The sequence below is a fragment of the Rhincodon typus genome, chromosome 34, assembly GCF_021869965.1.
Source record: "Rhincodon typus isolate 14 chromosome 34, sRhiTyp1.1, whole genome shotgun sequence".
NCBI lineage: Eukaryota > Metazoa > Chordata > Chondrichthyes > Orectolobiformes > Rhincodontidae > Rhincodon > Rhincodon typus.
The window spans coordinates 15,265,384-15,281,333 of NC_063365.1; the positions used below are offsets into that span (position 1 = coordinate 15,265,384).

Consider the following 15,950-nt stretch of genomic DNA (forward strand, 5'->3'; position numbering starts at 1 on the left):
TATCTTTGACATCCAGGACTGTTTTCAAGTTGGTTTTCAATGAGGTTTACAAATATCTACCATTGATATTTTGGACCGGTTTCTTTATGGACAGTTACCACTGCTTACGGTCACAAAGTTGGTATAGTACTTGTGGATTGGAAGGCAGCATATTAGAATTTGTTTGAAAAATGATGGAATGGGTGGGTGGGGCAAGGGAAGAGTGCATGGTCCCTTTAAAAGGTGTGTTCTTTTTAAGGCTTGGAGTTAAAAAAATGTCTGCAGGCAGTAGCATATGCACAGACAGTTCTTGAAATTGAAACATTCTATCAAAAGGTTATACTGTTAGCAGGCAAAGAAGCACTTTTACCAAGACAACAGGTTTTTGAATTTAGCTAATTACTTTAAACCAGGCCCTAGATACCAAAGCCTAATTTAAATTTAAATCTGATGGTTTTGACAAACACAGACCAATCCTATTATAAGAAATTAATAGGTCATCAAGGATATGAAAGAAGAGGGCATTTGAAAATCAGGGTAAGAGCAAACTGCCATCTGTTAAGAGAACAGCTCTCAACAGCCATCAGCTCTAAAGAAAGAGAAAATCACTGGGAGTCACAGAAATCTCTAAGATCTCAGAGTAAGCACCATCTAAATAAAGGTACTATGGCACTCTTAGCTAATATTCCAGACATAAGAATTCGACGGAGGAATTCAACAGTACACTTAAAAACCCAGATGCACCTCATTCAACCGAGTGCACGTGACTGGAGGACAGCAGAGAAAGCAAAGAACATTCCAGAAGACTTAGCCTGGCTGTAATTTTGAGAGATTAAGCTTTAATTTTTTTAATTATTAATTTGGTTTATACAAGTAGGGCTTGTATCTATTGAAACAGCATACCATTAGAATTGTGTTTTATTCGGGAATAGTTATGGTTAAGGGGGAGATTGTTTGGTTTCTTAGTCGTTCTGTTAATTTGTTACCTGATAGAGTTAGATAAATAAATTGTTACTTGTTGAGTGCAGAGTGACTGTCAGGAGTTCATTTTATTTCACCTTTCCTTTTTAACAGATTGGGAGGCGAGAGGCAGGTATACCACTTTTCACATTTCCTTTCACAGACTACAAGGTGAGGCAAGCTTCTCCAGGGGTTTCAGTTTTAACTATCAGAGACGTGTCAACCACTCCTTCGTAACATTACCACAATGCGTATTTTGGTTTTAACTAATGTGGCAATACTTATGTTATCCCTTGTAACAATAACCAGCTGATAGGGCTAAACTAGTATCAGTAGATCCAGATGTTTATTACAGCTCATTGATTTATGCAAATATTACATTCATAGGCACATCAGTGTCTTGGCTAACATTAAGCTATTTGATTAGAAGGAGATACATGCTTCCATTAACATGTCGAGTGGCATTAGCTCAGATGGCTGGTTTGCAATGCAGTGTGATGCCAACAGCATGGATTGAATTCCTGCACTAGCGGAGGACACCATGAAGGACTCTCTTTCTCAACCTCTCCCCTCGCCTGAGGGGTGATGACCCTCAAGTTAAACCACCGACCGTCATCTCTCACTAATGAGACAGCTACCCCATGATTCAGTAGGACTATGCTGACTTTAAGCAACCAGAGTTAAGATCTTCATATCCTCAGACCACATGATACAATAATATCATGAGCATGTTTCTCAAAAGGTATACTAACATATTGTGAGACATCACACAACAAACCTACTGTTTTCTTTGATAACGAGCTTGCAGGCAGAAGGGCATTCACTTAGGAGGTCCCTCAAAGACACTCAATGCCTGAGCAAAGTGTTCAACAGAGAAAGATGGTGCTGGGATGGGGGAAGACTCCCACCGAGACCCACCCCCTGCATCCCTCTCCCTCTGAATTTACTCTGTCCCATTCAAAGCTATTCAGCTGTCAGCTTGGTCACGCCACAATCCTGGGTCTCCTAGCACAATCCTAGCCTCCTGGCAGTAGCTACTGCTATGCTAGTGATACTGCCATGTAAATGAGGCAAAAGCCTCAGAATGTCCATCAGATCTTGGTAGGCTGCAATCGCTCCCCCTGTGTCTTAACTCCTGGGGAAGGCCCACTGGTGGCCCCATCACAGCCTGACTGGCCCACAGCTTGGCTGGCCTTCCTAAAAAGAGGCAGCAGGGGGTCTCTCGCCAGCTCTTCAATAGCAAATGAGATAAGGTTACGTAAACAATAAAGCGCCATAGATGCAAAAGCAAACTATGGTGGATGCGCAAAGTCTAAAATAGAAAGAAACTGCTGCAAAGTGGGCCAGACTGTTTTCCCCATCTTAGATAGTATGTTCATCACCTGGGATTTTGGGTCAATGGCAGGTTTTGACAGCAATGTCTTGGCATGTAGCAAGCGGACAGGCAGTCACATTTAACAAACTAGGAAGTTAAAAACAATTAAAAATCCTTCACTTTTACTTTCAATTTGCAGACAGCAAAACGAAACCTAGAATTTACTATGATAGAAGATATAAAAAGCAGAGGCTAAGAAAAAGATAACCAAACTTTATAATAAATAAGGTTTCTAAAAATATGAATTTTTAAGAAAATATTATTGTGGAGAAAGCTGATATTCCACAAATTAAAAAAGTGCTGATCAGGGCCCACGAGGGTGTTCAGCAATCATTTCAAAGTTAGTACACTTAAAAACCCAGATGCAGTACCTTCTTCCAGAGATATCAAGAACTGCCAGTGCTGGAGTCAGAGTCAATACAGTGTGGAGCTGGAGGAACACAACCGGTCAGGCAGCATTAGAGGAGCAGGAGAGTCGATGTTTCGGATCAGGACCCTTCATCAGGAAGTCGTGAAGGGTCCTGAACCAAAACGTTGACTCTCCTGCTTCTCTGATGCTGCCTGACCTGCTGTGTCCCTCCAGCTCCACACTGTACCTTCTTCCAGGGTTCTTAAGAATTTTTTTGGTGGTTTTCAATTGATTATAGACTGGGAATCTTCAAAAGCAAACATTGCTGAGGAACGTAACCGGACTCACAGCACATTCTGGACTGCTGTGTTATTCTGCACATGCTGGCTCCTAAAGAAACTGTCAGTCAGTTTCAGTGGAATAACAATATCAAGCACATCATTATCACCACAGCAAATTACACAAGCCAATGTTTTGAGAGGATGACCTTTCATCAGTTCTGGAAAGGTCAGTAGCTTGAAATGTTGACTTTGTTTTTTCCCCCACCCCTCAATAATGCTGCCTGACCATCTGAAGATTCAGACATTTTTGCTTTTATTAATGAAGAGGTGCAAGTAAATAGACAGGGTCACCTGGGCAATTTGAAAACAACAGCACCAGGACACAGCGGCACATTATTTATTTTGAAGGCACATCCACGTCAATAGAGCCTTCAATACATGAAAAATAAATCTAGTTGCACGAAGAGAATGAAATGGAAAAAATACAAAACAGAGGGAAAGGAAAAAGGACAAAAAAGTGGATGGCCTTTATATAGTAAAGGGCAAACAGAATCCTTTGCACGCAGACACTAAAATATGCAGCACATATCCAACAAATCAATTCCTTGTTTGTACTACTTCCTCCCCAAATTATAGGTATTTTTAATAAACCTATTCAGCGATGTTATTGCACACTTCTGGAGCAGATAGGACTTGAGCCCAGGCCTTCTGCCTCAGAGGTAGGGATGCTACTGACATGCCACAACAGCCCTCTCCACAAATTCTATGTCTTATAATCTAATGAAAAGCAGTTTTGTTTGCAGATACCACTAGCAGTGGTAATTTTACATTCCTATTGACATTAGTGACACAATCAGGTGTTGAAAATGAGCATTGCCATTTTCAGTATTATTTGAAGAGACAGCAAACAGAGAAAGCAATTCTACATTTCCTTATAGTTTGCATAATTATCAATAAGCCGAATACTTATGTGTGGGCTAGAATAAATTGATGCTTGTTTAAACCACTTCTTCAAGTCAATGACTTTCCAGGCAGAAACAGTATATATTTTTTTCTATTCATTTGTGGGATGTGGGCATCGCTGGCTGGCCAGCATTTCTTGCCCATCCCTAGTTGCCCTTGAGAAGGTGGTGGTGAGCTACCTTCTTGAACCGCAGCAGTCCACCTGCTGTAGGTTGACCCACAATTAGCGAGGGAATTGCAGGATTTTGACCCAGTGACAGTGAAGGAACGATGATATATTTCCAAGTCAGGATGGTGAGTGACTTGGAGGGGAACTTGGAAGTGGTGGTGTTCCAATATATCTGATGCCCTTGTCCTTCTAGATGGAAGTAGCCATGGGTTTGGAAGGTGCTGTCTGAGGATCTTTGGTGAATTTCTGCAGTGCATCTTGTAGATAGTACACCATGCTGCTACTGAGCGGTGGTGGAGGGAGTGAATGCTTGTGGAAATGTAACAAAAGGATAGTTCTTAATGTGCAGAAAAGCCAAGTTGTCTGAAAGTCCTTATCATGTTTATGATGTGAAATGATATTTAACATAGCTTTATCAGCATGGATTAATAGAAGCAGTACCTTAATTTATTAGAACTTACTGAAAGCATTTGAATACGCCGAAGAATTAACTCTTATTCCAGTACAACAGATGACCAAATCTGCAATGACCTCCAATCCTTTGTCAGTCAGTACTTTCATGTCAGTCTTCATTTCATTCATCACCAGGTCCTGGAGGTTGATGACTTTCTGTCCTTTTTGGAAAAAACAGGAGAGCATGAGCGTCCTCAGGAGCAACTTAATACAATATTCAAGGTTCAGAGGACCATTGATCCCAAATGGAATTCAGGCAAGATACCAGAGAACACATTATCAAAAATAAAAGTACAAGATGAATTGAACCATCTGGGAAACAGGTTTCAGATAGGGAAAGAACATAATCCAGTTTAGTTCAAAATTAACTTGGCTTGACTCCAAACACAAATGCCAAAGCAGACAAACATCCCAATATTTTCCCTGCACTCCCTCAGCCTCACCCCAGATCAACTTTCTTCATAGTTGAAAATAATCTGATTTCTTGTTTGAAATATATAAAATTATTTAGCACATTCAACCTTCATGAAAACCAAGTGGAAAGGGGGAGCAGACAGAAAGAGAAAGTTCTTGGGGAGTTAAACAAAAGCAAGTCTTAAAGAGGTTGTATCTGTGGAAACTCAATCAGCAAGTTTCACAAGTTATAACATGATTGACAGAAAACAAGACCCATCCATCCCAACTTTTCATATCCTTAGACTCTAAATAAAAGTGTATTGGGACTGGTATAAAGTAAATAGAGCAAAATATTAGAAATCCAAACTAGTAGGAAACATTCCTATAGATGAGTCTGTAGTAGTAACATTAACTGTTCAGCTGCTGAATTGCTGTGCATTTCTAATATTTGCTATGATTTGAAGATACAGGCCAAGTATTAGATTTAAATATAATTACAGCAATGAACAGAGATTTTTAATGCACAAAGCACGGAATCAATATGGCAAAACCAATGCTCTTCTTCCAAAATGCAAACAGTTAATTTTTTTCAAAAACTGGACTGGAATGAAATTTATCCCTTTCAAAAATATTCTCAATGGCATCATTACCTAACTGAAGCTCGACTCCTTTCTTCAGGAGGATTTCTTTCAACCCCTGCCTTACGCTGGGTAAGAGTTGAACGTCAGCCAAAGCAATCTTGGAATGAATCAAAGTTACCTAAAAAAAAAATTTAAATAAATAAAAATGCATTGTGGAAACAAATGGTTAACCACAGATAAGGGTTCCTAGCAGATTGTTTAAAAGTGCCTGAATGTGCTCACCCAATCATAATAGTTGCATCTGCTCTTAAGTTTGAAAATATTGTTTCCATGGGTTTACACACATAGAACATGCAGAATACACTGCCTGGAAAAGTAATGAAAGCCAATTCCATGGTAGCTTTCAAAAATAGTCAATACAGTATGGAGCTGGAGGAACACAGCAGGTCAGGCAGCAGAGGAGCAGGAAAGTTGACTTTTCGGGTCACTCCTGGGGTGAAATTTGAACCTGGAATTCTGGCTCAGAGACAGGGACACCACTCACCGCGCCTTCCTATTTGACCTTTCACAACTCAAATAATAGCTGCAGATTTATATGTTGTAAGTTATTCGGATCATTCCTGATGAAGGTCCTCGATCCGAAACGTCGACTTTCCTGTTCCTCTGATGCTGCCTGACCTGCTGTGTTCCTCCAGCTCCAAACAGTATTGACCCTGACTCCAGCATCTGCAGCTCTTGCTGGCTCCGGGCTTTCAAAAACAACTGATTATGTACTCAAAAATTAATAATTGAGGCTTGGAGAAAGACTGAGGACAAAGACTAATTAAATAATTCTAAAAGTTAGCATGGTCACATTGGGCTGAAAGGCCTCTTTCTATGTACAGAGAAAAGCACCTTAAATGCCATAACATTGAATGCTAAGTGCCAAGTGCTGTAAAGCACAATTAGTGTAGATGTACGTTGTAATCCAGAGATATGGATAGTGATGGCAGAGGCTCCAAGTATAGAGCTGATCAGGAGTCTCGCCCATTCCTCCACCTGCTGCTGGTGTATGGGAAGGATTCATAAGGGAACACCCAACTTGTTTGGTCACATTGTGAGTGCATCCTTCCTTGGACCATCAACTCCTGTGGTGAAATTTGAACCTGGATTTCTAGCTCAGAGGCATGGACACCATTCACTGCACCTTCCTATTTAAACTTTAGCAACCCAAGTAATAGCAGCAGATTTATATGTTGTATTTTATTCAATCAAACTTGTCTGCATCGCAGATCAATTAAACTGCAGAAACTAAAGAGCAATTTATAGAATAGCATGAAATGGCAACCTTTCATACACAGGACAATCAGTGCAGGTCAATACCTCTTTGTCAGGGTAATCTGTTTTGACTTCTGCTGCCATTTCCACACCAGCAGATCCACCTCCAATCACAACAATTCTCTGAGCTTCTTGAACCTGTTTGAAGACACATGATTACGTGGAAACTGCACAGTTAGTGGAAATGCCGTGATAGAGCCAGAATGGAAATTGCAGATTAGATTTTTTTTTAAAATAAAAATTTAAACACTACCTGTTTTACAAGATCTTCATACATCTGGATTGCATTCTCCATCGTAACTGGTTCAGCAAATTTTCCAGGGAATGGTCCTGAGCTACCAGTTGCCAAAATGAGGTGGGAAAAATGTAGAGTCTTCAAAATAGCAAAGAGATTAAAGCCATGTTATCATGCAAAAATAACCTCACTGGGTTATATGTTCATGAGATTTACTTTTCTGACTTACATCTCCATTTTCTAAAATAACATTCTGCTTTTCTAAATCAATGTCAACAACCTTGCCTTGCTTGAAGTTCTCTGCAAATGTCTCTTTGAATGATATGAATGTTTGCTTTGCAAATCCTAAAAAAAAAGCAAACTGAAGATGTTACAAAAGTTAGAATGCATGTCCAAGTAGAGATACATTCCTCAGATGGACAAGAAATCATTTACTATTAATGCTGGAATTAATCTATGGCAATATCAATAACACCCACACCAACCTGTAGGTTTTGTGGTCAGTAATTTTCGGCATGTTGCTCTGTAGTTGGAAAATCACGCTCAATACTGAATTCAAAATGGTGAACGTTGACTTACTTAGACTCTTGGTTGAGCAATGCATCAATTTTAAAATTCTTACTCTCGATTTCAATCCCTATGTGGGCTTGCCCTTTCTACCTCTCCAAATCAACCTCAAAATCCTCAGACATCTGCAGTCATAAGAGCCTAAGAAGTAGGAGCAGAAGGCCACTTGGACCATTGAGTCTGCTCTGCCATTCAACAAGTTCATGGCTGATCTGGTAGTCTTCAACTGCACATTCCTGTTTTCCTCATAACCCTTGATTCCATTACCGATTAAAAATCTGTCCATCTCAGCTTGAATAACTTAATGACAAGCCTCTACCATCTTCTGCAGGAAAGAATTCCACATATTGACTACCCTCAGAAGAAATTCACCCTCATCTCCGTCCAAAGGGGGCAACCGCTAACTCTGAGAATGTGGGAGAGTCTAGGACCAGAAGACACAAAGTGAAAGAACCTCTCCTCAACCACAGTGACAAGCTCCCCAAGAATCTTATATGTTTCAATAAGGTCGCCTCTTATTCTTCTAAACTCTAATGTGTAAAGACACAACATATTCACTTTATCACCATATGAAAATCCCTTCATGCCCGAAACAACCTAGTGAACCTTCTAAACCAGTCATCCGCTCACTTAATTTTAGCTTAACATTTTCAATTTTAAAAACTCACCACCACTGGTAACAATGCCTTCAGTTGCCTAGGTCATAAAGGCTTGAATTCCCTCTTTAAACCTCTTTTCCTCTTGAACTCTCCTTCAAGATGCTTCTTAAAATCTGACCAAGCGGTCATCTGCCCCAATATCTCCTTATTTAGCGTAGTCATATTTTAGTTTGAAACACTCTGTGAAACACTTTAGAACATTTTATAAAAATACAAGTTGTTGATTTTGCTGCAGGAAAGCATTGTAGCAAATGGTACTTTTTTTTAACAACCCTGTAATTACCAATTAATTAACTACTTTCTATATGCACCCTATGCCTCAACTTTATTACTATTACAATCTTAGTAAAATTTTATTCAAACTCTGCACCATACACTATTGGGGAGTTTTAATAAAATTGTTCCCAACTCCTAGAATGTAACTTTCTTCTCTCTGTAAAACAAGTGGGTTATCCATGCAAAGATCTCATCATCATTTGTCAGATCAGTCAACAGTTTGTGCATTTATATAGCATGATGCTAGTTCTGTTTGTTCTCTCCAACTTGGAACGTTCATTCAACATAGGGTTTCAACGTGGATCCCAGTTTAGATTTCCTCAAACTTTGACTGGGAGCCCAAACTATTCCACTTGTACTTTTAACAATTCAATAACATTTGTGTGATCTAAAATTATTGAAATCAAAAACGAGGGCTCTCATCTACACTTATCTATACAGAATTTTAAAAGTGGTTTAAAAATAGTTTGAAGTTAGTTACACAGTTGCTCAAAAGCAGACAAATTCAAATGCCATTATGGAGCAGACTATTCCAATTAGTTACGACATGGCAATGTAACTATAACTTCCAGCATTAATGCAATCATTAAGTAACATGTCAGACATTGTCTCCTTGCTCTTGTATAAGAGTCCATCTTCACAGCATTCTATAGACACAATGAAAACAGAAGTACACTTTACGTACACAGAACATTAATACCCTTCTAATAAGAAACCTGTGAAATGTCCATTGTATCTTCAATGTCGCTGTGGGAGATTAGCATAGCAGGAATTCTGTGACCGATTAGCTTTGGCTTTAATTGAAAAAAATCCTTTGGATAGCAACAGAACATTGTCGCAAGAAAAAATAATTCTCAGAATGATTGAACCCATCTCCGTCACACTCGGCCAGTGCCTTCAGATCATAACACTTGCTGCTTGAGAAAGTTTTTCCTCATGTCATCATAGTATCTTTTGCCAATTACCTTAAATCTGTGCCCTTGTACTCAATCTTTGCACTAATGAAGATAGATCTTACCCTCTTCTACTCTGTCCAGATCGCTCATCATTTTGAATACCTCTACCAAATTTCACCTTATCCTCTTCTTCAAGGAGAACAGATCATAAGTTCTCCAATTTATCGAAGTTAACTACAATTTCTTATCACTGCAGCCATAGTTTTACAGCACGGAAACAGACCCTTCAGTCCAACTCTTCCATGCCGACCAGAAATCCTAAACTGATCTAGTCCCATTTGCCAGCATTTGGCCCATACCCTCTAAACCCTTTCTATTCATGTACCAATTCAGTTATTCTGGGGAATCTTTTCTGTACACGCTAACGCCTTCACAAGTGGAGCCAATTTTTTTTCCTTCGTTTGTTCATGTCTCTGACAAATTCAGCATTTGTTGCCCATCTTTAATTACTAAGCCATTAAGAGTCAAACATGTTGCTTTGGGTCTGGGTCATACGTAGGTTAGACCAGGATAGGACAGCAGATTTCCTTCCTTAAAAGAGAAAAGAGAAAAAGGGCATTATTGAACCAGAAGGGTTTTTACAACCATTGTTGATGGTCACTGTTATCAAAACAAGTTATATCCCAGATGTATTAATTGATTTCAAATTGCAAGAGCTGACATGTAGGATTTGAGTCCATGAATTTAATGTTTAGCTGGGCCTCTGGATTAGATCATTCACATTACCCTACCCCATCACCTCCCCCTTAGATTCCCCCTTCATACTCCAGTTTAGGCTAAACCATTGTTCTACATATGTTTAACAAAAAAAAATCTTAACTTTTATATTCTATGTCCTTAGTAATAAAGCCTAAAAGGCTCTTTGCTTTATTAATTGTCCACACAATGTGTTCTGCCTCCTTCAAAGATTTATGGGCATGTAAACTCAGGTCTTTCTGTTCCTGCAGCCACTTTAGAACTGTACTCTTTATTTGTGCTATTTCGTATCAATATATGCAGCTTCCTTCTGGATAATCCCCAGTGAGAGAACAATTATGTTGACAACCTATTTAGGATTGCCAGTGAGGCTTGCAACATTGCAGACTTGGGTGTGCTGGAAACTACATATATTAATACAAGGGGCTCTGATCTTTGCAGACAGAAAGAACATCTACGTGCAGTTCAGGAATCAGGTGTCAGGTGACAGTCAGTCACTGATTCGCAGGGCAATGCACTAACCGGAATCTGTCTGGTTTCAAAGTGACACAAAGTCTGCCAGTTAACTGTTAATCAGCATTAATGGGGGCGAGCTTCATGGCAATATTTCTACCAATTACTTCTCATTCATTATCTCCCCTTGGTTGGTAGTGTTAAACCATCCTGATGACAAAGTTTTTACAAAATGTGTCTTTTTTTCAGCATTATTCTAGAATAATATATAATCAGAAATAGTAAGGATCCTTAAATTCACCTTCCTCCAATCTGAAAAATAGCTGTTAATCACTACTCCATTTCCTGTCATTTAGCTAATTTCATGCCCATGATGCCACAGTCCCCTTTTTTCCATACAATATTACTGTCGGAATGCATACAGCTCAGTCTCACATTTAACATACTGATTAGTTTTCCGCTAACACACCACTTTCCACTGATGCTCTGAGTGCTCCCGGATTGTGATGCATAGCATCTTTCACATCGATCAACGTGAATGGAACGTTGTATGACTTCAAACGGTTTCCTGCTGCAATCCCTCCAAAGCCACCGCCAACAATCACAACGTGGAAGCTATCATCGACAGATACTGTCCCTCCCATAATTCTCCTGGGGAAGTAGAGAAAACAAGAGGACAAGCATTTAAATAAATGTTTCAGACCATTTTTTTAAATCAACTCTTTGTAAAAACACTGGATGGCGACAGATATGCTGTACTTTGACAAGTATTCTCAAGAAGACACTGCAGCTATTTACTTTAATATGTAATCTTTAATAATTTACTTTAAAGCACCAGCAATATGTGTGTGTGTGTGTGCACTATAATTCATTAACTCTTTGCATTACAAGCACATCCAATTCTGCATTTGTGCATTTTGCAACATATGCATTAACTCAACTTTGTTCCAAATCTAACACATATAAAGTCTCAACATGGCTAGAGCTAATACATAGTGCAAATGGAGCTGCCAGTGTGACTAAGGAACTCCACTGATGTCAGGAACATTTGTGCACAAGCCAATGCTAAAAGCCAAGATCCAGAATTGTCACTATTGCCATTTGATCAGATGAGAATTTACATGCACCAAGTCACTCTCTTAAAAGCAGTCAGCCTCTGTCAGGACATAGTAAACAAACTGCCTCTCAATGGGACTCCTGTTGATAAAAAGAAACCACAACATTCCATTGCTAATTTGATTGAAAAATGATGCGAAGCTGGAAACTGTTTTGGAAGAAATGGCCTTTGGTTCCATCTCAATCTACCCCTTCCTAAAAAAGGATAAATGATTGCACTCAGAGGGTCAATCTTGGGATGCAAAAGTCTCCTGCCACCCAGCTGAACACAAAGAGATACCGGTTTGACATTACCATTTTTCACTCAGTAGGTTTTGACGAAGGCACATTTGATTTCAGTTTTACATTGCAAAAATTGTACCTGCAAGATACTGATTAAAATTACATGAAGTGATTTCATGTCGTAATATGGCAGCCGTAGTATTATCACTCCAGTTGGTGAAAACTGTCACAAAGAAAGGGATTATTTCATTGTCCAAAGTTAAGAAAGGATATAAGTGCGTTTGGAGGGGTTCAGAGAAGGTTTACCACACCAATGCCTGGGATGAGAGGGTTATCTTATGATGAAAGGCTGGATAGGCTGGGCTTGTATCCATGGGAGTTTAGAGAAGTAAGACAGACTTGATTGAAATAAATAAGGACCCAAGGGGGTCTTGACATTATAGATGTGGAAAGGATATTCCCTCTTATGGGAGAATCTAGAATTGGAGGTCATTATTTTTAAACGTAAGGAGTCGCCCATTAAAAGTGGAGGCAAGAAACTTTTCTAACATAAGGTTGAGTGTAATTGGAAGGATCTTCCTCAAAAGGTCATGGAAGGAGAATCTTTGACTTTTTTTTTTAAGGCAGAGGTGAAAGGTTATCGGAGATAGACAGGAATGAGGATTGGAGGTTACAATCACATCAGCCATGATCTTATTAAATATCAAAGCAAATTCGAGGGACTGAATAGCCAACTCCAGCTCCTGATTTTTATTGTCATTATATTTAGAAAGGGTAACACTGAGGTGGTGGTCATTCCACCCATTTAGCTCATCCACTTTTTACAAATGGAATGTTCTAACTCCAAATTATTGCACACAACTTCTCTTCATGCTGAATCACCCACCATCTCATGACTAGCAAGCATTGTTTTAGTACTACAACCAAATTATTTAAGCAGATGCAAAAGAAATGAAAGAAGTCTGGCAACTATCTCCAGTCACTCCATTCAGTATATCTCCCTAATCAATCTGTCATAGAGTCATATAGCAAGGAAACAGATCCTTTGGTCCAACCAGTCCATGCCGACCATAATCCCAAACTAAACTAATCCTGCCTGCCTGCACTTGGACTTGGTCCTGGCCCATTTCCGTCCAAACATTTCTTATTCATGTACTTATCTAAATATCTTAGAAATGTCGTAACTGTACCAACATCCACCACTTCCACGAACTACACTGTAAAAAATTGCCCCTCATCTTTTTAAAAATATTTCTCCTCTCACCATAAAAATATGCCCCCTAGTCTTGAAATGCCCCATCCTAGGGTAAAAATACCTGCCATTCACCTTATCTATACCCCTCATTACTTTATAAACCTCGATAAGGTCACCTTCAACTTCCTATATTCCAGTGAAAAAAGAACCAGCCTATTCAGGCTCTCCTTATACCTCAAAAACTCCACTCCTGGCAACATCCTGGTAAATCTATTTTGAACCCTCTTCAGCTTAATAATATCCTTCCTATATCAGGGAGACCAGAACTGGATACAGTATTCCAGAAGAGGCCTCACCAAACATCCTGTACAACATCAACATAACATTCCAAATCCTATACTCAAAGGTCTGAGCAATGAAGGCAAGTGTCCCTAAACACCTTCTTAACCACCCTATCTATGTGTGATGCAAACTTCAAAGAATTACGTACCTGAACCCCTAGGCCTTTCTGTTCTACAATATTACCCAAGGCCCTACTTTTAATTGTATAAGTCTTGCCTTTGTTTGTTTTACCAAAATGTCAACCAAACCCAAAACAAAATAGGTAGCAGTCTCAGACCGAGTGAGACAGAGAGAGAGAGACACCAAGGGTGCCACACAAAACAAAAAAAATTGAGTTTTACTCACCATAGAATGCAGCAGCCATATTCTATTTGCGTGAGGTTGTAGGGTTGCCAACTCTAAGGATACATTCCTGGAGGTTTCATTTCATGGCAACCACACACCTCCCACCTCCCACCCCCCCGGCCACTGGGTCAACTCCACCAGGATGTTCAGTCATGACCCACAAGCTTCATAATTCAATAGAGAAGTGACAGCAAACCGAAAGAACCGCAGATACCAGAAATCAGAAACAAGAATTGAAATTGCTGGAAAAACTCAGCAAGTCTGGAAGTATCTGTGAAGAGAAATCAAAGTTAATGTTTGGGGGCCAGTGACCCTTCTTCAGAACTGCCAGTTTTTTCAACAATTCTTGTTTTATTGTTCTAGGAGTGGCAGACTCAATTATCAAACTGGACAATTCTAAAAACTTTAGTCAGCAGCCACTTTTGCCATCCTGGATACTTTTTGTTTCAACAGAATAAGAAAATGTATTCAATGACCATTTATAAATAGACACAGTTTTCAGTTCACTATCCCTTCGAGAATTCCTTACTGGGGAGATCAGTTTTTAAAAAAAACTCCTGGAGATTTGACATCTCTAAATCAGGAACATGAGTGACCTCTACCGTCGCCCTCCCTCCCCACTCCCCTAATTCAGAGTTCTTTTAAAAAAAGGATTATCAGCCTGTTTGGAAAGGCCAATGTGTGTGGAGGTGGAACAACCGTGCTAGACTGTACAAAAACTGTTAATAGAGGGGAAAGAAAGGGAAGATGTTGTATGCAGTCGCCACTAGATGGACATCTAAACATCCACTTGTCTGCAGGAAAACAGGAATGGTCGCCGCCCTTCGCTTTTGCAGACCGATTGAAACATTTCGTTTGCTAATTACAACACTTCCTCTTAAGAGAGTCCATTTTAAGAGGTGGCATAACGATACCAAAATGCTGTATTTTGCCTGCAGAGAGGCGGCACGCTTCAATGTGGATTTCGCTGCAAACGAAAGGCAACGTCAACCGGGCCCAGACTCCGGCAGCATGCAGATACCCTGCGTAAGAATCAATGAACGAACACACTCACCGCTCTCCCAGCTGAACCTCGCCAGTACACACAGTAACTTGTCACACCATGCTGAATCCCCTAAAGCTCCGCCTTGTTCATCACATGAACTCTCCTCCTACTTCCAGTTTTCTCCAATACCTTCAGGGTCCAGTTACAACGCGAGAAATGCTCCCTGCAGATTCGACAACTTTCGGACCAACACTCGGTTTTGAGAAATCTGAATAACCCCGAAAAACATCTCGAACTGAATTTATGTAGAAACAAAACATAAGCTTCCCCATTTCTCATCTGTCCTGTTATTCTGCCCCAGTGATGCAGTATGTTGTCGCAACTTACCCCTGTATCTTAAAATTACGCTGAATTTAATTCGTAAGGTGCAATTTAAACTTAACTCCAGCTGGTGAGAGTGAGCCACAGGTTGTCACTATGCATCAGTAAACCTTTAAATGAGATTTCAGTGTGGGGAGCTTAATAATACATCAGGAAGTGGTCAGCATGTAGCATCCTCCAAAACCTGCTGAAAAATGAGAGGGTGGATCCTGTCCGGTTAATCCTGAGCAGACTGTCAGGGTCCAGGACTACGGATGCATCAACACTCAACAAGAAAACACTGCATATTTCTTCACCTTCCCCTGATTCCCTGGACATCACTGCTTTCAAACTTCCTATTTGCCTCTTGCTTCACTATTCCTCAGCCCAACTCGGCCTCAGTTCGACCTTTGTATTATCGCAGTCTACGTATCAGTGCTTCTCAACTATGAGATTAAATATCCAAGATAAAAACAGAAAATGCTGAAGACACCTGGTGGGTCTGGCAGAATCTGTGGAGAACATCCCCACTTTGTCAACAGCGTAAAACTCACAAATTTCCAGCTCTGAAGAAGAGTCATACTGGACTTGAAATGTCAACCTGTTTCTCTCTCAACATAGATAGTAGGAACTGCAGATGCTGGAGAATCCGAGACAACAAGGTGCAGGGCTGGGTGAACACAGCAGGCCCAGCAGCATCATAGGAGCAGAGAGGCTGAC

At 40.0% G+C, this 15,950-nt stretch overlaps 1 protein-coding gene across 1 annotated transcript in view; it reads right to left on the reverse strand.

Moving 5' to 3' along the window:
- The window catches only part of LOC109921085 (apoptosis inducing factor mitochondria associated 2), a 23,615-nt gene extending 8,543 nt beyond the window's left edge, over positions 1-15,072 (reverse strand). The window contains exons 1-7 of the mRNA XM_020521136.2: positions 14,940-15,072; positions 11,135-11,316; positions 7,288-7,403; positions 7,077-7,196; positions 6,869-6,961; positions 5,576-5,684; positions 4,538-4,690 (exon numbers count right to left, since the gene is read on the reverse strand). Coding sequence (XP_020376725.1) covers positions 4,538-4,690; positions 5,576-5,684; positions 6,869-6,961; positions 7,077-7,196; positions 7,288-7,403; positions 11,135-11,309 — 766 coding nt within the window. The 5' untranslated portion in view covers positions 11,310-11,316; positions 14,940-15,072. The remainder of the gene's footprint in view (positions 1-4,537; positions 4,691-5,575; positions 5,685-6,868; positions 6,962-7,076; positions 7,197-7,287; positions 7,404-11,134; positions 11,317-14,939) is intronic.
- Positions 15,073-15,950: the final 878 nt, after the last annotated feature.